The sequence below is a fragment of the Myxine glutinosa genome, chromosome 8 (genome assembly GCF_964187855.1).
Source record: "Myxine glutinosa chromosome 8, kmMyxGlut1.1, whole genome shotgun sequence".
Classification (NCBI taxonomy): Eukaryota; Metazoa; Chordata; class Myxini; order Myxiniformes; family Myxinidae; genus Myxine; species Myxine glutinosa.
The window spans coordinates 61,459,107-61,485,336 of record NC_136268.1 but is presented as its reverse complement, the minus strand read 5'-3'; the positions used below and the strand labels follow the sequence as shown (position 1 = coordinate 61,485,336).

The window sequence follows — 26,230 nt, the reverse complement described above, 5'->3', positions numbered from 1 at the left end:
TTTGGGGTATATAGATTACAGTTGATCTATGGTCGGGTCTCAAGAACATTGGGTGTGTGTTCATTTACCAAGGTTCTTGTGGAGAGATCGCCAAGTGGTTCAAGCATTCGAGCAAGCACTCCATTCAAAACCGTTAAGGAACGGCTGGCTTGGCAAGCGCTAGCTAGCTGCTTGGTAAATGAGCACACCTCCAATCCTTGTGGGGTATATAGATTACAGTAGATCTTCGCTCAGTTCTGCAAGTAAAACTTATTTCATGGATGTCGAGATTCCTCAAAATTTCTTTCTTTAATGTTATAAACAGCATTAGTGACGGTTTGAAAAGATAATCGTATGTGTTTGTGGTTTATAATATTTTACAAGCCCGGCTGCACCACAGTTAGACTTTTGGTCTTTTTTTTAATTTTTTTTTTTTTTAACCATTTGAGCTATTGTCATCAAATTTTCACCAAAGCTTTATTATGATGAAATGGAGAAGGCAAATTAAAAATTTTGTGAAAAGGTCGAAGGTCAGCATCACATAAAATCATCAATATTCATCTGATTTACTGGAAATTTCAATTTACCATTTAAGTTTTGTCATCAAATTTTCACCAAAACTTTATTATCATGAAATGGAGAAGGCAAATTAAAAATTTTGTCAAAAGGTCGAAGGTCAGCATCACATAAAATCATCAATATTCATCTGATTTACCGGAAATTTCAATTTACCGTTTGAGTTTTGTCATCAAATTTTCAACAAAGCTTTATTATGAGAACATGAAGAAGCCAAATTAATAATTTGGTCAAAAGGTTGAATGTCAGCGTCACATAAAATTATCAATTTTCATCTGATTTACCGGAAATTTTAAGAATTTGCACTTTGAATCGCTGAATTGGTTCACCAATCAAAAGTTAAAAGCTGATTTTTAGGTCAAAAGGTCAAGGTTGCTTAAAATCGCCTTTTTACCCGATTGACCTGAAATTTAAAGAATTTGCATATAGGCTCACTGAATTGGCTTACTAATCAAAAGGTAGGACTCGATTGTTTTTTTTTTTTTAGGTCAAAAGGTCAAAAGTCAAGGCTGCATAAAATCATCAATTTTCATTTTTGTATTTTTTTAAAACTGTTTTCGTTATTTTGAACATGTGGAAGAAGAAGACATCTGAATACAAATGGACACGGACAGGTTTTGCATTTTCAGATTCTTTGTAGTTTTTCATTTGTAATGATGCTGCAGATGCTGCAGATGCAAACAACTTTTAAAAGTCGAATGCCATATTGGGAAGATACCCACTCCGTGTACAACACTTTTAAAAGCTGAATGAAGGCCTCTTGCGTGTATCAATAGACGTGGACAGATCTATCACATTACTACCTCACTCGCCTTTCTGGCTTGCCAGTTTCAGATGGAATGAACACCATGCCTGAGATGGAGTTCCGATTACAGCCAGTCTCGAGCAGCCAGTACCCTCCCTCCTTCGAGCGAACAAGTGCAGCTGTTCTCGTTCAACAGGGTGGCAGTGTCCCAGTCGGTCGGTAAACGGGGTGTTAATTGAACTGCAACTAGCAGTGCAAAACGCTGAATGTTTTTCTATATAAATGAGAAATCCCCACGTTATCCATAACTCCATGTGTCCTTTTAAGTATGTACTTTATTCCTTCTGCTCCACTTTTCTGATGAATTTCTCTTGCAGCATACATTCCGCTTGGGACAGTAGAATGATGTAACCGTGTCAAATCAGTTTAAGTAACATTGTCTGCTAAGTTCATGGCTCAACCAACGTTGCATACTTACATATTACATACATATTAATATTACATACTTACTTACATACATACAACGTTACATACTGGTAAGATGTTTATTAACCTCATCAGAGGAGAGGGTATTGAATTTGGGTCTGTTTGTTACTTGGCAATTTTTTTTTTTTTTTTTTTTTTTTTTTTTTTTGCAAGTATGTTGATCACTCCGGTTTGTGTGTGTTTGTTTGTCTGTCCGCTCACTTATACTTGCCTACAGGTCACAATTTTAAACCGATCTGGACGAAAACATCACCAAATGCTAGAGTTTGTGGTCCGACAAAATCCTATATATTTTTAAGGTCAAAAGGTCAACATAGGCCAAAGGTCAACCACTTTTTTCAAATTTCTGAAATCCTCAATTTTCATCCAATTGACTTGAAATTTGAAAAGGATTTACATATCAGCTAACTGAATTCAACCACAAACTATTTTTGAGATCGGCTTCGGCCAAAAGGTCAACATAGGCCAAAGGTCAACCAATGTTTTTGAATTTGTAAAATCCTCAATTTTCATCCAATTGACTTGAAATTTGAAAAGGATTTACATATTGGCAAGCTGAATTCAACGACCAACTATTTTTGAGATCAGCGTAGGCCAAAAGGTCAACATAGCGCAAAGGTCAACAATAATTTCAAATTTCTAAAATCCTCAATTTTCATCCGATTGACTTGGAATTTGAATGTGATTTTCATATCGGCTAACTGAATTCAACCACCAACAATTTTTGAAGTCAGTGTAGGCCAAAAGGTCAACATAGGCCAAAGGTCAACCACTTTGTTTCAAATTTCTAAAATCCTCAATTTTAATCCAATTGACTTGATTCTCAATTTTAATCCAATTGACTTGAAATCTGAATAGGATTTTCATTTCAGCTAACTGAATTCAACCATCAACTATTTTTGAGATCAGCGTAGGCCAAAAGGTCAACATAGGCCAAAGGTCAACAACAATGTCAAATTTCTAAAATCCTCAATTTTCATCCGATTCACTTGAAATTTGAATGGGATTTACATATCGGTTAACTGAATTCAACCAACAACTATTTTTGAGATCAGCATAGGTCAAAAGGTCAAAATAGGCCAAAGGTCAACCACTTTTTTCTAATTTCTAAAAGCCTCAATTTTCATCTGATTGACTTGAAATTTGAATTGGATTTTCATATCAGCTAACTGAATTCAACCACCAATTCTTTGTGAGGTCAAAAGGATGCTCTACTAAGAGCCATTCTGCTTTGTTCTCTTTTGCCAAGTGTCGCTCTATGAGTTATTTTTCGTTTGTTTGTCTGTCTGTCTGTCTGTCTGTCTGTTTGTCCGCACGTGATGATGCTTTTCTCTGCAACCATCAATCTGGTTGGCACGAAATTTTCACCATAGAAGCGGCTCTTCCAGTAGAATTTTTGTTGATAATTATGACGTTATAGGTCACGTGGTATGGACGCTATCATGGGAAAAATGAAAACTGCACCTCTATATCTCCGAAACCACTCCATGGAAAAAATTGAAACATGTCTCATTGCAAAGTACTCCAATGGTATACAAAATATATTCATGATGATGTCATTGGTGCCTTCATTTTGACGTCACATTTAGACAAGTAAAACGCTTGATCTGATTCGTTTGAAATTTCTTGAACGTGATTTACACAAACATTGTGTGGGAGAATTAAATTTATGATGTCATCAGTCACATGGTTTGGCAGCCATTTTAGATTGAACATAAATCTACATCATCAATAAACCACACAAATACAGCAGCTAATAAACACCACACAAAATACACCACACAAACACATCCTGGCGATGGTCTGCAATCTTTGATTGCTCTTTCTTGTTGAGGTATTGCGATCATGGCCTCCAAGACTCTAAGGCCTAAGCTGTCTAGCCTGGGTTCGAATCCAGACCCAGCTAAAAACTGTAATCCCGGTGTTTCACAAGCAGGGTGATTCATCAATGTGTGTGCCATCCCTCCGATGGACGTTAAACGGGCGTTCCGTCTACCGGCATTATTTAGTGGTCGTTGAAGATCCCACAGTGTCCTTCATGAACAGAAGGCAAGCTTTCACTGGCACCATGAACAAATTCCAAATTATTGCCCTAAATTCTGCTGGGATGGCAATGGAAAACCACCCAGTATAACTCTTGCCAAGAAACTGCTTCGGCAGCACCGACGGGAGTCATTGCTGTGCTCAAGAAGTATGATTTTGTTGTTCATCATTAAAAGTGAATTGGCAATAAAACCTAAATGTCTTATCAAATGTACTTGCTTGTTGGTGTTAAAAATTCCATTATGCTTCGTGGCGAGAATAGGTTTTGGGCTGTTACCTCGACCAAATTATTGCCTGTCCGTTGAGCAGAGGGTTGACAAAGTCTGCTTTATTATAACCTCACCCTTGCTCACTTGAGTTGTCAACTTGTCGGACAAAGGAGATTGCAATAGCAAGCATCCAGTTTAAAAACGAAATAATTGATTGTAATGTATTTTGGTGTGCTAATTATGTGGAACATTTATTCAATTGCTTGTGGGTGTTTTTGTAGGTCTGGGTCATCTCGAGGTGTCGGATCCTGATTCGAGCATGGACGAGCTATGGTTTGAGCTTGAGGTTGCCCCGCAACACGGCATGTTGGCAAGAAAGGATGCTAATCTGCACTTAGTCCTACGACAGGGTAAAACATTTATAATTTTTAGCACCTGCTATTGTTACTCCAATTTGGAACGTACATGGAAGTGTGGAATAAATGTATCCCAATTCTCACTTTATGTAGTCACAGAATCACAGATTATCTCATTGATTAGAGCTATCGACAACCTATTTACTACGGATGGATCCAGGGTAGTTTTTTGGGTCCCCTTTATTGAGCCAGCATTTATTTTTTTATTTTTTCCCAAAAAGCCTTTGAGCTGATTCACCCACCAAGCTCATTACAGTGCTCCTGAAGCATTTGACATTTATGTTACTAGTTATACCATTTCTCCTCTCACCACACAATCTTCTCGGATATGTATGTGTCATTTCTACGATAGATGAGTTGTGTCACCTGATGAAGATCAGTTATTTAGAATTTTGCAAAACATCAAGAAGATTGTTGTTTAACTTGTAGCAAAAAAATCGCTTGGAACCGCAACATGGCAATGATGTGCCAATTGGCCTCATTTCCTCGTTTAAGGTGGTACAGGAGCGTGCGACCACTCCTTACACACAGTGTAGTCCTGTGGAGGTTGTGGATCATTTATATATTACTTTCCATTCTGCATGTGGAACCACCTTTGGAGGCCATTTTCCCTGCAGAGGGGTTGGCCTTTTTCGGTCACCATAGTCCCCTTTTTGAAGCGATGTTTTATGGCCGGATGCCCTTCCAGCCACCAACCCTGTTAGTCGCCTCTTGCGACACACAGGGAATTACCAGTGAAACTGGTACTCAATTTGCCGACCTTGGAAGGATGACAAGTAGAGTCAATCTCCCTGGCATGAATTCAGCAATCGACCGGGATTCGAACCCAGGATCCGAGGATCCCAAGCCGGCACCCGAACCGCTAAGCCAACACCAGGCTTGTTCTGCAAGGCCACACAAGAATTTCCGACAGAGAATTGCCACTCGACATATGACAGTGGATCAGCCAAAACGCTGTTATTTCATATTTTAATATAAATTTGATGAAGATTTGAAAGTTTTTATTGTGACGTTGGCCTTCCACTTGTGAAAATGTGTTACAGCTAATATTGGGGAAATTGGGCTAGGGGTTTGGAAACATATAACAAGCGTTATGCCTCGGTCCCCCGTTGTTGAAGTGATGTGAGTTGACTAAGTGGAAGACGCAAGGCGGCCATCTTGGATTTTGACGTGGCGACCCAATTTTCAATAGCGTTCTCCCTTATGCATAGATACACCCAAACACCAGATTAGACGTTAGTAGTTCGTTTATTTTTCACGATATTTCGCTCACAAGGTTCAGAAATGTATATGGTGGCGGCCATCTTGGATTTTGACGTGGTGACCCAATTTTCAATAGCGTTCTTCCTTATGCCTAGATAAACCCACACACTAGATTAGAAGTTGGCACTTCGCTTATTTTTCAAGATATTCCATTCACAAGGTTCAGACATACATGGCGGCGGCCATCTTGGATTTTGACGTGGCGACCCAATTTTCAATAGCGTTCTTCCTTATGCCTAGATACACCCACACACTAGATTATAAGTTGGTACTTCGCTTATTTTTCAAGATATTCCGCTCACAAGGTTCAGGCATACATGGCGGTGGCCATCTTGGATTTTGACGTGGGTTGCACCCACACACCAAATTAGAATTCGTTCCTTCGCTTACTGGGTACCCCGGTTTAGAATAGGTGCACCGTATCCCTGCGTGTCGTAAGAGGTGACTAAAAGGGTTGACGTCAGGAAGGGCATCCGGCCATAAAAACATTGCCTCAAAAAGAGAACCATGACAATTACAACTAGATATGGGCAGGGTACAGCCCGAAGTACCCCGTGGGGGACCCCACTCCCTCTCGTCAAAACTCAAGGTGGGGAACCCGATCGAAGCAAGGGTGGAAATCACTCCATTTATGACGACGAAAAGTCTGATGCCCGACGTGGAGATCGGTTTCTGAGGTTTGGGACATGGAATGTAGGGACAATGACAGGGAGATCAGGAGAAGTCGTGGAAGTATTGGTCAGAAGGAGAGTGGACATATGTTGTGTGCAGGAGACAAGATGGAAGGGAAGTGGTGTGAGAATGGTGAAGGGTATGCAGGGACAGAAATACAAGTTTGTGTGGCAAAGGTGCCCAGAAGGCGTGAATGGTGTTGGTGTCCTGTTTTCTGAGGAGTTTGTAGACAGTGTGGTGAGTGTGACGAGAGTGAGTGAAAGGTTGATGATGGTGAAAATGATGATTGGAAAGCTCTTGGTGAACGTCATCTCGGGATATGCTCCGCAGGTTGGTCGGAGCGATGAAGAGAAGGACAAGTTCTGGTGTGCAATAGAGAAGCTGATGGAAAACGTGAAAGATAAGGAAGTTGTTGTGGTAGGAGGAGCCCTAAATGGACATGTGGGCAGGAGTATGGACGGTTTTGAGGGAGTTCATGGGGGTTACGGATATGGTGTGAGAAATGGAGAAGGTGAAAGGATTTTGGAGTTTGCTGATGGAGCTGATTTGTTGATTTGTAATTCTCAGTTCCAGAAAGAGGATAATAAGCTTGTTACATACACGGCAGGTGGGTCGATGACAACCGTTGACTACCTGATGATGCGTAGGCGAGATAGGGGGCACCCCCGGGACACAAAGGTGATCCCGGGGGAGGAGGCTGTTTCACAGCACCAATTGGTTGTCTGCGACATAAGGTTGAAAGGTGCGAGGAGAGCTCGGCGGGTGAAGTACCAACCGAGAATGAAGGTGTGGAGGTTGAAAGAGGTGACAGTGAGGGAGGCATTAAAAGAGAGGCTGAGTATGGTGGAGGATGATGTGGTTGAGCTTGAAAGTGGTTGGATGTCAATGAAAGATAGTCTGTTGGAGCCGTTGGTGAGGTATGTGGATGGACAAAAGGACCACCGAGGCACTCGGAAACATGGTGGTGGGATGATGAAGTTGGAAAGAAGATTGACGAGAAGAGGTAGAAGTTCAAGGAGTGGCAGAAGGTGAAGGTTACGGGGGCAGAAAAGGAAGAGCATGAAAATTATAAGGCAGCCAAGAAGGCTGCAAAGAAAGAGGTAGCAAAGGCGCAGGAGGCATGCAGGAAAATGTTCGGAGAACGCTTGGATATGGAAGAGCGTCAGAGAGCAGTATTCAGGATTGCAAAGCAGATAGCGAAAGAGAGGTGTGATGTGATGGGGGTGAGTTGCTTGAAGGATGAAGTGGGACAAATCGTTGTGGACCCAGATGGAATTAAAGGAAGATGGAAGAGATATAAGGAAATACTGTTGAATGCAGAGAATGAATGGGATCGCAACATAGAGAGTAACCCAGTTTTAGGACCGGCAGAGAAGATAACCGAGAAGGAAGTTGAGGAAGCTATTAAAGCAATAAAGAGTAGAAAAGCGGGAGGGCCGACGGGAGTTGTGGGAGATATGTTGAAGGCAGCGGGAAATTGGAGTGTGAAGAGAATGACAGAGATCTGCAATCTGGTGGTGAAAGAAGGCCGCATTCCAATGGATTTGGAACTGAGTACCCTCGTCCCTCTATACAAGGGGAAAGGTGATCCTCTGGACTGTGGCTCGTAACGAGCGACAAAGTTATTGGAGCATGGAATGAAGGTATTGGAAAGGTTGTTGGAGAGGAGGATAAGGAAGAAAGTGAAGATCGACGAAATGCAGTTTGGATTTATGCCAGGAAGAGGAACGACAGACGCGCTTTTTATTGTGAGGCAGTTGCAGGAGAAGTACATGGAGAAGAGGAAGAAGTTGTTTCTTGGGTTTGTTGATCTGGAGAAAGCTCCACGATAGGATTCCACGTGAAGTAGTGACATGGGCATTGAGGAAGTTAGGAGTGGAGGAATGGTTGATAAGAGTAGTGATGGCAATGTACAAAAGAGCGCGCACAGCTGCAAGGACGAAGGACGGGAACAGTGGTGAGTTTGAGGTGAAGGTGGGAGTGCATCAGGGGTCGGTACTAAGTCCACAACTATTTGTAGCAGTGATGGAGGTGCTGGCTCGGAACATAAAGGAGGGATTACCGTGGGAGTTGTTGTATGCAGATGATCTGGGGTTGATGGCAGAAAGTATGGATGGACTGAAGGAGAAGATGAACAAGTGGAAGGAATGTATGGAGACGAAAGGTCTGAAGGTGAATATCGGAAAAACAAAGGTGATGGCAAGTGGTAAAGCATGTGGCGAGGTGGAAAGAACTGGGAAGTGGCCATGTGCTATGTGCAGGAAGGGTGTTGGAGTGAACTCAATTCAATGTACAATGTGCGCTGAGTGGGTTCATCAAAAATGTAGTGGTTTGAGAGGGTCATTAACCAGTGTGGCAGCTACAGTCATGTGAAAAAGTAAGTACACCCCATGAAAAGTTTTGACTTTTTCAACAAATTTCAACATACAGCTATTTGATCTTCATTTCAACAATATTGATAGATAAAGGTGATATAATATAACAAATATCATGAAACATTTAAATTTTGTAGTCCATTGTATAATTTAAATAAACATAAATGCAAATTTCGCATGTGGAAAAAGTAAGTACATCCCTGCATTTATCACTACTTCAAATACCTAAAATTAGAATCAGGTGCACCAGCTCAGGTGCAAATGATTAGAACATCGTTAGAGAGGATCTTGGAGGAACCTGTCTTATTTAAACCTCAGACATTTAGTTTGGTTTGCTCTTTGTTGTTGAAGTGTGCGGCGTCACCATGCCGAGATCAAAGGAGCTCTCTGATGCCTACGATTCTGGGAAGGGATTTAAAGAGATCTCCAAACAATTTGAAATCAAACATTCGACTGTCCGGAAGATCATCTGCAAGTGGAGAAGATTCCAAACAACTGCCAACTTGTTCAGGCCAGGCTGCCCCAGGAAGTTCAGCCCGAGAGCAGACCGCAAGATGCTGAAAGAAGTCTCTAAGAACCCGAGAATGTCATCACGGGGACCTACAGGTAGCTCTTGCCACTGTTGATGTCAAAGTGCACGAGTCTACCATTAGAAAGAGGCTGCACAAATTTGATCTACATGGGAGGTGTGCCAGGAGGAAACCTTTGCTGTCCAGAAAGAACATCAGGGCAAAACTAAAGTTTGCCAATGAACACCTCGGCAAAGACCAGCACTTCTGGAACAATGTGCTCTGGACAGATGAGTCAAAGGTAGAGCTATTTGTCCACAGTACCAGAAGACATGTTTGGCGAAAACCAAAGATAGCATTTGACCACAAGAACCTGATACCAACTGTAAAGCATGGTGGTGGAAATATTATGGTTTGGGGCAGCTTTACTGCATCAGGGCCTGGGCAGCACACCATCAAATAATGCACTATGAATTCTTCATTGTACCAGAGGGTGCTTGAAGATAATGTGAGGCCATCTATCGGAAAGTTGAAGCTCAACCGAAGGTGGACCTTGCAACATGACAATGACCCCAAACATACCAGTAAATCCACCAAGGAATGGCTGAAAAGAAAGAAATGGAGGGTTCTGGAATGGCCAAGTCAAAGCCCAGATCTAAATCCCATCGAGATGTTGTGGGGGGATTTGAAACGAGCTGTGCATGCAGGAAACCCCTCAAACATCGCACAGCTGAAAGAATTCTGCATGGAGGAGTGGGCAAAAATTTCTCCCAGTCGATGTCAGAGACTGGTAGACAGTTATAAGAAACGCCTACTTGAGGTCGTTTCTGCCAAAGGGGGCAATACCACCTCTTCAAGTCAAGGGTGTACTTACTTTTTCCACATGCGAAATTTGCATTTATGTTTATTTAAATTATACAATTGACTACAAAATGTAAATGTTTCATGATATTTGTTATATTATATCACCTTTATCTGTCAATATTGTTGAAATGAAGATCAAATAGCTGTATGTTGAAATATGGTGAAAAAGTCAAAACTTTACATGGGGTGTACTTACTCTTTCACGTGACTGTACATTCAAGTGTAAGGTGTGCACAGGGGGAGCTGCAGATGGAGGAAATGTTGAGTTGGATCTTGGAGATGGCGTGAAGCTGGAAGGTGTGAAAACATTTTGTTACCTAGGAGACATGCTGAATGGAGAAGGTGGATCAGACTCGGCAACGGTTGCTCGAGTGAGATGTGCATGGAAGAAGTTTCGGGAACTGAGTGGCGTGCGGACGAGGAGGGGAGTGTTGTTGAAGCTGAAGGGAAAGGTGTATGCTGCATGTGTGAGAAGTGTTATGATTTATGGGAGCGAGACATGGGTAATGAACGTAGAGCAGCAACGAAGGCTGGAAAGGGTGGAAATGTGAATGGTTCGGTGGATGTGTGGAGTATCGTTGAGAGAGAGGAAGCCAAATGATGAATTGCGAAAGATGATGGGAATAGAGCCTGTGATGGATGCTGTGAAGAAAAACAGTTTGAGATGGTTTGGTCATGTGTTGAGGAAGGATGAAAGTGACTGGTTGAGAAGAGTAATGGAAAAGAATGTGGAAGGAAGTAGAGGACGGGGAAGACCAAGAAAGACTTGGCTAAAGATGGTCGAAGAAGAAATGCGGGCAAGGGGGTTAACAAGGGGAGATGCAGAAAATAGGGCAAAATGGAGCAGATTGTCATGGGGACCGCAAGGCTAACCCCCGCTCTTGCAGGGAAAATGGCCTTTAAAATGCCTGTTGTTGTTGTTTGTTTTTGCTTATGCATGCACGCACGGACGCACGCACGCACACACGGACGGATGCACGCACACACGGACGGAGGGGAAAACCATAGTCCCCCTTTCGCTCCGCGGTGCGACGTGGGACAATAAACAAACATAGACAACATGTACTTCACAAACATTCTGCTCTATTCAACCTTTCGTTTGCCCGAGGTCATCTTCCATCTGCTTGTAGGTCAGCTGATATCACCGTCATCAGCCAACTCCATCTTCTTATTACTTGTGAAATCAAAGATTCGCAAGTATATACACTACATGGCCAAAAGTATGTGGCCACCTGAACATCACACCCGTATGTGCTCGTTGAACATCTCATTCCAAAATCAGGGGTATTAATATGGAGTTGGTCCCCCCTTTGCAGCTATAACAGCCTCCACTCTTCTGGGAAGGCTTTCCACTAGATGTTGGAACATTGCTGTTGGGATTTGCTTCCATTCAGCAACAAGAGCATTAGTGAGGTCAGGCACTGATGTTAGGAGTGTAGGCCTGGCTTGCAGTCGGCGTTCCAATTCATCCCAAAGGTGTTCGATGGGGTTGAGGTCAGGGCTCTGTGCAGGCCAGTCAATTTCTTCCACACCGATCTCGACAAACCATTTCTGTATGGACCTCGCTTTGTGCATGGGGGCATTGTCATGATGAAACAGGAAAGGGCCTTCCCCAAACTGTTGCCACAAAGTTGGAAGCACACAATCGTGTGGAATGTCATTGTATGCTGTAGCATTAAGATTTCCCTTCACTGGAACTAAGGGGCCTTGCCTGAACCATGCAAAACAGCCCCAGACCATTATTCCTCCTCCACCAAACTTTACAGTTGGCACTATGCATTCGGGCAGGGAGCGTTCTCCTGGCATCCGCCAAACCCAGATTCGTCCCTCGGACTGCCAGATGGTGAAGCGTGACTCATCACTCCAGAGAATGCGTTTCCACTGCTCCAGAGTCCAATGGCGGCGAGCTTTACACCACGCCCAGCCAATGCTTGACATTGCGCATCATTGGCAATGACATTGCGCATTGCGGAAGATCTTCGGCTTGTGTGCGGCTGCACGGCCATGGAAACCCATTTCATGAAGCTCCCGACAAACAGTTGTTGTGCTGACGTTTCTTCCAGAGGCAGTTTGGAACTCGGTAGTGAGTGTTGCAACTGAGGATAGACGATTTTTACGCGCTTCACCACTTGGCGGTCCCGTTCTGTGAGCTTGTATGGCCTACCACTTCACGGCTGAGCTGTTGTTGCTCCTAGACGTTTCCACTTCACAATAACAGCACTTACAGTTGACCGGGGCAGCTCTAGCAGGGCAGAAATTTGACGAACTGACTTGTTGGAAAATTGGCATCCTATGACGGTGCCTCATTGAAAGTCACTGAGCTCTTCAGTACGGCCCATTTGACTGCCAATGTTTGTCTCTGGAGATTGCATGGCTGTGTGCTTGATTATATATCCTTGTCAGTAATGGCTGTGGCTGAAACAGACGAATCCACTAATTAGAAGGGGTATCTGCATACTTTTGGCCATGTAGTGTATATTGGTTGGGTTGTTCTGTTATTCTGTCTGTCTGTTTGTCTGCATGTTAATCGCCTGCAGGTCACAAATGTACTCCGACATTCACGATATTTCACCACCTCGTAGAGTTGGTCATAAGCAAGAGGCCTATTCATTTTGAGGTCAAAAGGCCAACATTGGCCAAAGGTTAGCAACTTTGTCAAATTTCTAAAATTGTCAATTTTCATCCAATTGACTTGAAATTTGAAGAGGATTTGCATATATGGTCATTTATTTTAACTACCAATTATGTTTGAGGTAAACGTCGGGCAAAAGGTCAACAGATGCCAATGGTCAACAACTTAGGTGGAATTTCTAAAATCTTCAATTTTCATCCGATTGATTTGAAATTTGAAGAGGATTTGGCTTTTCACCTCAAAAAAGAGACATTTCGCAAGTATCATGCCCTGCACATCTTTATTCATCTTCTTATTCTTCTTAACGGACACAATTATTGCCACGTTCTTGCTGGGTTGGCTGGGGGAAGTTTGGTTAAAGCCTTTCACGAACCGGCTGGCCAGGCCTGACGTTCAACTCAGGTTAGAGCAGGAATTTGTAATTTGGCCAGGGTGCCGGCGGTAGCCCGCCTACTCTCCGCAAAGGACACCTTAGGAACTTTACCGTCCACCAACTAATGCCAGGAGACTGGGCGCCCAGTTTAATGATGGTACACACCCTGCCTGTGAAAGCCCGAGATGACAATTTATAGCTTGGCTGACATTCAAACCCAAGCACGACAGCTTATAGGCCAGTGTGCATACCTCTAGGCCACCCTGCCACCGATCTTCATCAGCCAACATTGCTGTTTATATATGGCGCAAGAAAAAAAAATCACTTCCGCTTTGCTGCAACATTCAGTGTTGTTCTCTTTGGTTTAAATTGCGATTAAAACAAATGAAATGAAACCTTTTGAATTTTATGAATTATTCTCACTCAGCTTTCAAAATTACCGTAATGTATATTGATAACTTGTTTCAACTTTCTTTATATACTATGATGTGTATTATTGGCTATCACCTTGTGCCAGGAGACTGAGCCTGGTGTTGGCTTAGCGGTTAGGGTACAGGCTTGGGATCCTAGGATCCTGGGTTCGAATCCCGGGCGATCACTAAATTAACACCAGGAGGGTTGACTCAGCCAGTCATCCTTCCGAGGTCGGCAATTGAGTACAAGCTTGCTGGGATGAATGATGCCGGTGTGTACCCCCGGTTTAGGTACACCGTATCCCTGCGCATCGTAAGAGGCGACTCAGGGTTGGCGTCAGGAAGGGCATCCGGCCATAAAAAAAGACATTGCCTCAAACAGGGAACCATGATTGTCATGGGGCCCGCAAGGCTAACCCCCGCTCTAGCGGGGAAAATGGCCTTAAAACGATCATTCATTCATTCATTCATACCTAGTGGCACATTTACAGAGGGAGAAATGAGGTCTTCACCCCACCTTGAACCCGCTCCCCCAGATATGCTATCCTGACAAAAACCATACTTTGGGTAGTTAGTCCAAGGCAATATTTGGTTGGATTTTGTTCAATAACATGTTGTTGAAACACATATCAACACACAAAAACAAATCAACAAGCTATAAAGAATCTGAAAATGCAAAGCCTGTCCTCATCCACTTTGTATTCAGACTTCTTTTTCCGTATGCTAAACATGACGAAAATGGCTTAAAAATAGGAAAAAATTTACGATTGATCTCAAAAGCAACACTAGGCGTCAGTGACCCAATATGCAAACCCTGCTCAAATTCCAAGTCGATCGGATGAAAATTGAAGATTTATGCCACCTTGACCTTTGACCTTTTGATCTAAAAAAAAACAATCGGCTTCCAGGTTTTGATTGGTGAACAAATTCAGTTACCCAATATGCAAATTCTTTAAATTTCATGTCAATTGGATGAAAATTGACAATTTTATGCAACCTTGACCCTTGCCATTTTGATATTAAAAAAACAACAATCGGCTTCGAGCTTTTAATTGGTGAACAATTTAGTGGCCCAATATGAGAATTCCTGAAATTTCAGGTCAATTTGATGAAAATTGACGATTTTATGTGACGTTGACCTTTTAATCAAATTATTAATTTGTCTTCTCCATATTGTCATAATAAAGCTTTATTGAAAATTGATAATTTTAGGTGACTCTGACCTTTGACCTTTTGACATTTTAAAACAATTATTAATTTGTCTTCTCTATCTAATATATGAAGAAGAAAGTTTGTTGTGTGGATGTTCGGTTATGCATTCGGACCCTGCAGGAACCAGTGCAACCAAGCTTTGCATGGCGTCCTCTTTCATCCAAAGGAAGGTCGAGGGCTATGTTTGGATAAAAAAAAAAAAAAAAAAATCGGATAATTGTCTTTCAGGCCTCGATCGGGTCTTGTGCTGATACACTACCTGCGTTTTTTTCCAATGAGCGATTGAGTAATATGTTTTGTGAAGATCACATGTTGAGGTTGTACAGTCATGGCCAAAAATATAGGCACCCTTGCACATTTTCAAATAAATCGCAATTTTCTCTAAAATAAGTTGAAATTGACAAAAGTATTTGGTCTCCATAATTCTTTATTACACTGTTAATATTACAGAACCTTTATTTTTGATTCAGAACTTAATATATCCTTTTAAATCTGAAAATAAAAAGAAATGGCATTGACAAAATTGACACCCGAGACTTAATATTTGGTAGCACACACAGCCTTTGGATAAAATAACTGCAGTCAAGCGCTTCCTATAGCCATGAATGAGCTTCCTACATCTCTCTACCAGCAGTTTGGCCCACTCTTCTTGTGCAAACTGCTCCAGTTCTCCAAGATTTGAAGGGTGCCTTCTCCCAACTGCTATTTTCGGATCTCCCCACAGGTGTTCAATGGGAGAATGACTCCTTTTCTCTATTTAAACTGGTTGAATGAGTGAATTTTATACTGCAGGCACCTGCAACTCACCGCAGGTGAGTTCAATTCCAAAGTAAAGGAGAATCACCTGCTTGACATCTAATTATTTCTAACAACTTCTAAAAGGTGCCAATAATATTGTCCGGGCCATTTTAGGATGTATGTGTGGAATAAGCTCAGATTTAGTAATTTTTTCAGCTTTTTTTGTTTTGTTCCACTGCAAAGCAAAATATATTTTAATTTCAACAATTTTCTGGAAGAAATGGTGCATTATTTGAAGAAAGTGCAAGGGTGCCAATATTTTTGGCCACGACTGTATAGATAGTGATTTGTTGTCAACAACACAAAATTTTATCATTATGCTGTTTACACTTGCACCTGGTATTAAAAAGATTGCTTCATACAGGTTTATTGTAACAGTGTAACACCTCTATGTTCAGGCCTCAAGTGAGTATGTTCTAACACCATGTCTGGGGTTTTCCCAGGAGCGATCGAGCAATATGTTTTGTGATTGTTATGCAGGAAATATAAAAATACTGTACATATTTCATTAACTTTTCCCAGGCAACGCCGGGTACTTCATTGTGTATTCTCATAATAAAGCTTTGTTGAAAATTAGATGACAAAATCTCAAATTGTAAAAACGTTACGACACACACAAACACACCACACACACACACACACACACACACACACACCACACACACACACACACACCACACACCACACACACACACACACACACACACACACACACACCACATTATGGCCTTGGAACCATGAAATGAAGTGTTCATGATACACTTTGTTTGCCGAATGAACATCAGCAAGGATGTTTCACATGCTATTGAGCATATCACCTTGTAGTTGAGCATTTCTATGTTGCGTCCACTCAATCATTCCGAATAAAAATGCCATGAATTTCCATTCTTTGTGAGCCACCACACTTATGAGATATGAAAGAGGCGAGAAAGGAAGCATTCTTGGAGTTGTAAGATTGGGGATGGAAATATGTAACTACACTTAGCCCTGGAGCAATGTTGCCAGATATATCAAATTGTCATTTAGCATGTCATGGAATTGACGCATGGCAGTTGGGTGTCATCTTTCATACCAGAGTTATTTCTTGCGTCTGCGGTGACTTTGCTTCATTAATTGATGTAATCACCACAATTCTTCCTCATTCATTCGCAAGATGCACAGTGGCACGATACTGCGGTCAATTGTGTATCTATGCCTACACAAGAATAAGCATGAAAAAAACGAGTTTTAATATGTAATAATAGAAAACATTTGATTAACTACATTTTTCATTCAGAATTTGATTACATTCCAATGTTTTTGTTTTTGCAGGGGATGTCTTCACATACGATGAACTGATCAATAACAGGTTGAACTATATTCACGATGGTTCCGAGACGTCGGAAGACAGCTTAGTGCTCCGCGTTTCCGATGGACTTTCCACAGCTTCTGCCACCCTTGTTTTTGCAATTGAGCGTGGGTCTGATCTGCACTCTCAGTTCGAAGCTGATGTACATCTTTCTGCCATAGTCGCAGAGAAAGGCAGAGTTGCCCTTAAACATGAAAATCTACCATACACGGTGAGTCGGCAAAATGTAGGCATCAGAAAGCCTCAATTGTGACGCTGAATCTTGGAGACAGGAGCTATTTGAAATCGTCGATTTGAACATTTCTTTTTGATAAAATAAACTGCTTATATTATGCATGAGCATCATAATATTGGAATCTTTGCCAGTTTTTAATATTGTATGATGATGTCACATGAGAAGGTACAAACATTTTTCAATGTATTCCACTTTATTTATATTGAATTACAGGTTCTTCATTCTGTATTTTTACCAAACATTTTACCAAATTGTTCTGCTTTATGTTTTAATACTTCCGCCTGTATTGATAGGCCAGTGACGTGAGATCCCTGCATTTTATGCTCTTATCACTACCAATATATGGTGCACTGGTGCAAACCGAGCCACACCGGCCTGACCACGAGTTGCCGATATATACTGCCTTTACTATGGAGGATGTTTTCCAGAACAGGATTTGGTAAGCTGCTAATGTGTCTTGAGTAACTCATTGAAAAGTCAATTTAATGGTTAATTTGAGGTCAATGTTGTCGTCATTGTTGTTCCTCCATCAAAACGATACATGAATGAATGAATGAATGATCGTTTTAAGGCCATTTTCCCCGCTAGAGCGGGGGTTAGCCTTGCGGGCCCCATGACAATCATGGTTTCCTGTTTGAGGCAATGTTTTTATGACCGGATGCCATTCCTGATGCCAACCCTTAGTCACCTCTTACGATGCGCAGGGATACAGTGCACCTATTCTAAACCGGGGTACACACCAGGATCATTCATCCCAGAAAGCTGGTACTCAATTTGCCGACCTCAGAAGGATGACAGGCTGAGTCAACCCCCCTGGCGTTAATTCAGCCATCGACCGGGATTCGAACCCAGGATCCATAGGATCCCAAGCCGGCACCCTAACCGCTAAGCCAACACCAGGCTAAGGATTTAAAAGGATTTAAATTGCTAGCCACAGAAACATTCTCCCTCTATTAATTATCATTTGCTGATGGAGCCTGAAGACTATTCATCTGTCCAATGCATGAAATTGAAAGAATGCTGACCGAGATATGCTAACCACCGTGGAAAGCAAGGAGATGCTGATGTTTCAGGTGTTAAGCCTTCGTTGGAACAAAAGAGAGAGGATAGCAGTGTGGGGGAAAGGGAGAGGAGTTATCATAAACCGGGGTGAGTCAGAGTGGGGTCAGGATTCAGGGGACATGTAGCGGTGATAATGACTGATTTTGATAGGGATGGCCAAGGTTCAGGGATTGAAAGTCCAAGGGTCTGGGACTGGGAGAAAAGTGAAAATAATAAGGAAAAAAAAAAAAAAGGGACAGAAGATTAGGTAAATACATTAAACCAACTTTGAAAAGTGATAAATGGAAATAATAAAATAAAATGAATATAAAATATTAATAACGATAGAGTGCATACTTCTGCCAAGCTGAACAGTTTACATTTTGTATCCCACTGATAGGCCGGATCTGCATCTGGACCTGAACCAAAATCTAATCAGCTTGTTTATGTCACCTTACCAACTCATCCACCAAGTTTTGTCATAATTCGTCCACAACCTTTTGAAATATCATGCTATATATCGATTTTGGCCCCATCTCTCAATGGTGAAGAATCACTTTTAAAATTGGAAAAAAAAACTCGTATCCAGATCCGGATATACACAAACATCGAATCTATTTGGCCTTGCCACACACCTAACCTGCCCACCATGTTTCGTCCAAATCCGTCCATAACGTATTCAGATATCTTGCTCACAAACAAACAGCCAAGCAGACGAACAGGGGTGAATACACAATCTCCATCCACCATCGGAGGCGGAGGTGATATGATAGAATCGTAAAGAAGAAATTAGGATTATAAAAATAAATAAATAAATAATAATATTAAAGCAAAAAACTGAAAGTAACGAGAGAATAGAGACATTGGTGAGAAAAGAGGACAAGAGAGAGGAGGGGAAAACAGAGACGGAGAGTGAGAAGTGAAAATGTAGAATGGGGTGAGTTTGATAAAACAAAATAAAGTAAAATAAAAGAAGAAAAACATTGAGGGATGTAGAATTGAAAAGTTGTGGGAAATGGATGAAAATGGATGAAAATGAATGAATGAATGAAAAGTGCTCATTGACCTCACGGGGAGCCAATGTGCCAATCCTGTGGATCGGCTTTGATTCTTCTGTTTACGAGTATCCATGGTGTTGGAGTCTGTGCTGTTGGTTCGTACATTAAGCAAGTATTCACAAAAGCGATCGCCTCATCTTCACCTGGTTTCACTGATGTAAATCTTATTGCATAGTGTGCACCTGATTCCATAGATCACATTCGTGAAGGTGCAGTCAAAGTGGTTCATGACTTTACTACTGTTTTTGGCTCCTGAGGGAAAAGTGGCTATCTTGATGAACGGACAGGTGTTACAATGATTCCGTCAACACTTGAACGTTCCTGGTGGGAGGTCAGAGGGTAACTCCAATGTTCCAACTAAGGGATGACACCCAAATCGTCAGCTTCTCCTTTAAATCGTCACAAATCGTCACTAAGGGATGACACCCAAATCGTCAGCTTCTCCTTACTTCCCTCAGTGGTTAGCATCCTATGAACAACGTTCTGTTGATTTAATGCACTATAATCAGATCGAGCTGATTGAATTCTGATGTTAAATCTGATTTAATCTGCTAATCTATCATTTCTTACTGTCATTTTAGGCTTATCTACAAGACTGAGGCTCATGGAAGAGCAAGGTTAAACTGACAGTGCGGTAGCGGGGCAAGAAATTGGGCACAACTAGCGAGGGAATAAACAAACAGGAAAGGAAATGAGAGAATGAAAATGGGAAGAAACACTGAAATCAGCATATACGATGGTTTTGTTGTCTTCATGGGGTAATAAAGATCATGGGTCAATATGGGGGGTGACATGAGGTGGCATTGCCCTTCCTGCTTGAAGCTGTGGAAAGAAGAGTGGGAAAGAACGGCCTTTGGAAGGCAGTAAATGGATGAAGTGATTCCGCACTTTCCCATCCTGTAAGGAGTTTATAGGATTACAATTAATTCTCATCTTCAGTAGATGTTAAGTCTTCACATATTCTTCACCAATTTTTAGCGTAACATTTACTACAGTAAGTGATAGCCTGGTGTTGGCTTAGCGGTTCGGGTGCCGGCTTGGGATCCGAGGATCCTGAGTTAGGGTTGACTGAGCCTGTCATCCTTCCGAGGTCGGCAAATTGAGTACCAACTTGCTAGGATGAATGTGCCGGTGTGCGCCCCGGTTTACAATAGGTATCCCTGCGTGTCGTAAGAGGCGACTAAAGGGTTGGCCAGTAAGGGCGTCCGGCCATTAAAAACATTGCCTCAAAAAGGGAACCTTGATGAACCCGCAAGGCCAACCCCTGCTCTAGCAGGTAAAATGGCCGTAAAAAGGGAATATTTACTGCAGTAAGTTGTGGTCTGATTGTACTTTGTAAATGTTTAAAATATCTGTTTGTGTTGTGTACAGTTTAAAAAATAAATATTTGCCATTAACTCTTTTTTTGCTTAACCTGAACTTTGCCTTTACTTTAGCTAAGCCGCATGTCTATCTCCCCTTTAGGTACACCACCAATTATGAGACGAGAGGCCAGCCAATGACGGATCTTTTCTATTTTACGGTGTCTGATGGGAAGGGAAATCGTATTGAGAAGCAGATGTTCACCATCACCATCGTTCCCAGGGGTGAAAGAACGCCACACCTTTCCATCAGCACAACTACTACAGTATGTGCTTGAACCATTCACATGCAACACATACTTCCTGTCACTGAGGGCATGTGTGGAGCATCATTGGCTTTCGAACAGAATATTGCTTTTGTTTGCAATAACAATGTTCTTCCCCACTTTTGAGAAGACAAAACAGGGCTGCGTCAAACAAAACTGCAACAAAACTCATTGATGATTGTCTCGTTATACCTTGGACTGGCAAAATAGTTAGTGATAGTGACATGCGCATTCGCCCCTGCCCTGTATAAACCGGGTTAGAGTCTCTGCCCACCTGCCATCCTGTTGTTTAACAGGCAAGGTGATGCATTAATGTGGTAACCTGGTTGTCCCATCTCCTGGCATTAGTTAGTGGATGTTAGTCCCACAGTGTCCTTTGTGAAGAGTATGTCAGTTCTCGCTGGCACTCTGAACAGATTCCAAGTTTTTTTGCCCTGACTGGCGATTGGGAAGGTAACGGAAAACCACCCAGCATAACCCTTGCCCAGGAATGGCTTCGGTAGCACCACCGACCTCTGTAATGAGTACCATACAAGACATGTGCATCATCATCATTGATGATGGTGTTGATGCGCATGCTTTCGAATATCATCACCACTATCTTTGGTGTATGGCTAATCATGTGATTGTTTGCCGCAAGTCACACACAAGATCGTTAATAATGTTACACGTGTGGGGAACAGCATAGTTACCCTGCGCTCGCGAAGTGAAAAGCAGGGTTAGGTAATCGGTTGCGTACGTTTTTTATTTATTTTTATGTTTGAGGCTCCTCCGGACTGTATCGTCCTCATCGAGGTCAGGCCTTAAATTAAAGAGAAGAAAAGTGTATGATGAAAAGTGTGTGACGTTTGTTTGTGAGAAAGAGAGGTTTGAAGCTAGCTGTAGCTGTAGTTTGGCTGAGACAGAAAGTAAGACCAGCAATCCTGACACAGAGATGGTTCCGGTCACCACTTTAACGCTCCTAAGTCAGGACGGTAGTACCACCCTGGGCAGTTGCTGTCTACAACCCATTACCTATAACGTGCATATGTGGGTGGTCCACAGATATATGTAATATTTAATACTATTAAAACTCCATGCTCCACAAGGCTGCCCTTGTTCCCATCTTTATAACGATCATATGAACGAAATATGAGGTCAATTGGAACTTATTTAGAGGTTGCTCAAAAAATAACATTTTAAATTTATCCTGTTTTTTTTCAAGTGGCAGAAACTCGCAGCCATAGTCGCAGGGCAAGTCTGAAAAGGAAATAATATGTGGGGGACTACCAACTAAAGGACACACATTGCAGAAAATGGTGTACCATCCCATACAAGAACACCATACAGTTCGTGAAAGTGCCAAACTTAGTGTACAAGCTGTGTGTGCATACTGGGAGAAAGCACGAATTCCAGTGCAGAGAGTAGATTCCTGTGAGCGCCAACTTTTGAAGTTGTATGATGCCTACAAACTGGTAAAGAAAAATAGAACCAAGACATTCGAAAACTATAGAGTGAAGGAGCAGATGCTCAAAGATGATCTTCAATCCCTCTTCGATATCTCACCAAATGATGCGCTTGAGAAAATGACGAATGAAGAAGACAAAGCATTCCTTATCATGCACCGTGAGGATCCCTCAACTTCACGTATGGGATCTGTGGACAACACTCTGGCAGTGAAGGAGAACAGAAAGCGTATCAGGCTTGAGAATGAAGATAAAAGAAAGAAGAAACATGCTGCTGAGACTCTAACAGCAATGCAATCTGTTCCATCAACATCGGCTGTGGTTGATGATGATGATGAGTCTGAGATTGAAAGCTCCGATTCAGGGGACAATGAATTCAAACTCCAAAGTCCATCTTCTGCCAAACAGGTGAAAAAGGCTCCCATCAAGGTGATCGCTTCAGCAATAGTGGAAACTCTGGACAGAGTAAATCTCTCAGATCCGCATGCTATGTTTGTGGCCAGTGCTTTTGCACAATCTCTTGGTCATACCATTGAAGACAAGTGCAAGCCAACAATAATAAATAATTTGAGTAATTGAAAATAGATAATTATCTATGAATTGATGTATGATGCTAAAAATTCTGTATCTTATTATTCATTAAAATTTGTCAACATTTTGAGCAACCGCTAAATATTGTCCAATCAAGCTCAAATTTTCACCACAAACTACTTTCTTCAATAGGAATAGGGGCAGGGTTGTGGAGAAATGAAAATCCAATCCTCAAATATTTGGACCACCCTAGACTGCGTGCGTATGTGCAACATACGTGCGTATCTGCATTTTTAAAATTCATTTTCTCGGCAATCATTCGTCCGATTGCCAAAATTTTACCATGGGAGCGCCTCCGCCTGTATAATTTTTTATTCATAATTATGACGTCATAGGTCACATGGTATAGGCACCATCTTGGAAAAATCGAAAAACTTTGCAGCTTCTATATCTCCGAAACAGTTCCATGGAAAAAATTGAAACATGGTGGGTTGTCAAGTACTCCCCATGGGGAATAAGATATGTTAATAATGATGTCATCGGTGCCTTCATTATGATGTCATAATTCTACAAGTACAACACTTTAAAAGATCAGTATGAAAAAAAAATTCTCTGCAATTGTTAGTCTGATGGACACGAAATTTTGACCATTTGAGCGCCCCCTCCTGTAGAATTGTTTAATGATAATTATGATGTCATAGGTCACGTGGAAAAGGCACCATCTTGGAAAAATCGAAAAACTTTGCACCTTCTCTATCTCCGAAACTGTTTCATGGAAAAAATTGAAACGGTGGGTTGTCAAGTACTCCCCACGGGGAATAAGATATGTTAATGATGGAATAGGTCATCGGTACCTTAATTATGACATAATTCTACAAGTACAACACTTGATCCGATCAGTATGAATATTTTTTCTCTACAATTGTTGGTCCGATTGACATGAACTTTTCACCATAGGAGCGCCTCCTCCTGTTATAGATGTGGCGGTGACAAAGAAAAATCCTCCTGCTGAAGGAATCCAAAACAGAAAGATAAACTTGAATCCCAGGTGAATAGGATTGAAACCAGAAATCATAGGATGTAGGACGTCCATCAATGTAGGACTATGCCATTAGGTCCATCAAAGCCTTCAATATGTTTGCCAACGTATGTTTGTTTGTCCATGCTCTATCATTTAAAAATGCTGAGCATCAAGCTTTGAAGCAGCACGTAGCATCTTACATCTTTGGTATGACTAGGCCAGGGTTCAAAGCCCGCTGATTTCCCAGACTCAGAGTGGACACTCCCACCATTACGCCTCCGAGTATGGTTAATATGATCCTATGATATATTTTATTTCATGTTTGATGTTTGCTATTCGCATTCTCTGCAAGCGAAGGGAAAAGTGTTCAGGTGTTTATTAACGCAGGCCTGAAGGGCCAAATGGCCTCTTCTGTATCTCGGCTTTATTTCATTTACTTCTAAAAGATCCAATGCCCTGAAATGCTACACATACAGTATGTGTACTCAGCATCAAAACAACCCTTTGTTACCGACTTTTAAAGTAATTCCCATGAGGATTTGAGGCTTTTCTGGTGCCTTTGTGCTCTGCTATAGATCTTGTTATTTTTTGGCAGGTTCAGGAAGGAGGAAAAGTTATGATTTCTTCTAATGAAGTCTTTGTGTCAGACACTGAAACCCCTAAGGAGCAACTATTTCTTCATATAACAGATTATCCAAAGTTTGGAAAGCTGGAAAGAGTTTCACAAGGTATGCTTGACACACTATATATGAACCCAATGATGATTTTAAATACCAATAACCGTTTAAAATATATACTTATAAACTGCAGACACCTATAAGATGCTAAAATAATTTATTCAACAAGAATTTATGCAAAATTATCTGTTGGTATAATTTTGTCTTTTATCTTTCCCAAGCTTAATCCGTCAAAACAACAACAACAACAACAAACTCCTTGATTTGTCATACACAACTAATTCAGTTTAGAACCCCGACAAGGTCACACTTAACTAAAAGTTGCAGTTCTGATGAAGTGCCAGCTCGGGTGCTGCATCTCAGAGTATGCTGTCCTCCAGGTGGAGATGTACAGCCAGAATCCCTGTCTGTTTTAAGGTGTGCACATAAAAATATTGAAACATTGTCTTTTGCAAAAAGTAGGCGAATGTGTACACATACCCCAACCAAGCTCATTACCTAGGATGAGTTGTATAATTTGCACACCATGCAGTAGGGATAAGTGCTTTGTGTATCCATATATTGTATGGGGATATTTTGTGTATTTCTTTGTACAGTATACTATTACATAATATCTTTCCTTTTCTGGAAGGCATTATGTTTGATAATCCTGATATTCAGAAGACTGAGCAATGTACATGGAATTTTGTAACTATGCAGGTTCAAGCTCAGAAGTGGCCACCAGAGATGACATTTTCACCATGCAGGAAGTTTCAGATGGGATGTTGTACTATGTACAGAGCACGCACCGTGGAATAGAGCCAGCGGCTGATGCATTTCTCTTCTACCTGACGGATGGTGCTTATCGGAGTCCGACGTACCGTTTCAACATCACTATTGAGGTGAAGACAACCCGGGCATACTATCTGAACTGTAAACAGACCAGGTGGTATTGCAAAGTTAGCTTTCGAGAAGTGAATGTTTCTCTGGACGCCAAATCATCGCCATCAGCCTGAGCAACTGGACATTGTGCAGACAGACTTGTCATGCTTTATTAGCCTATCAGCTGCCTGGTATGCACGCTGTCCATCATGCTGCTATTTCTAACCCGTGTAAATCAGGATATCTGTGTCGGCAGATCATTGGCCACTTCTATATTCGTTACATTCCGCTGGGGCTAGACTTTGTGAACATTCCTCAATTACCTTGCTGTTCAACCAAAAAGAGCGCACAGTACAAGGGTACTACCATTTTCATAAAAACAAGTTTATATGTTTCTTAAGAAGCATTTTTTTGATGTAATCAAAATTTATTTTAGACACGTAGCATAATCAAAGGAAATCATAATATCATCTTCTCATCTGAAGCGTATGTCTTTATTCTACTCCATCCCTATCTGAAATCCCGCACTTTATTTATCTGTAGTTTTAATCAATGTATTTGTTGCTACTAATACAACAACACAACAACAACAGGCATTTTAAGGCCATTTTCCCTGCTAGAGCGGAGGTTAGCCTTGCGGGCCCCATGACAATCTTCTCCATTCTTCTTCTCCAATGTATTTGTTGCTGCTAATAAAAATTGATCAAAAATGAAGAACTGACTTTCAAAACTAGATATATGCACTTTTAAAAATGTATGACTTAGCTCCACTGTAATGGTATTCATAACGCTCCTCCAACCCATGTGATTCCTTTTTCAAA

General features: G+C 41.6%; 1 protein-coding gene across 1 annotated transcript in view; it reads left to right on the top strand.

The window, feature by feature from the left end:
* The window catches only part of LOC137432530 (extracellular matrix organizing protein FRAS1), a 161,105-nt gene that overhangs the window by 66,376 nt on the left and 68,499 nt on the right, over positions 1-26,230 (top strand). Inside the window, exons 7-13 of the mRNA XM_078783958.1 lie at positions 1,384-1,515; positions 4,320-4,448; positions 16,877-17,124; positions 17,442-17,587; positions 20,712-20,874; positions 24,467-24,599; positions 25,248-25,429. Of these exons, the coding sequence (XP_078640084.1) occupies positions 1,384-1,515; positions 4,320-4,448; positions 16,877-17,124; positions 17,442-17,587; positions 20,712-20,874; positions 24,467-24,599; positions 25,248-25,429 (1,133 nt within the window). The remainder of the gene's footprint in view (positions 1-1,383; positions 1,516-4,319; positions 4,449-16,876; positions 17,125-17,441; positions 17,588-20,711; positions 20,875-24,466; positions 24,600-25,247; positions 25,430-26,230) is intronic.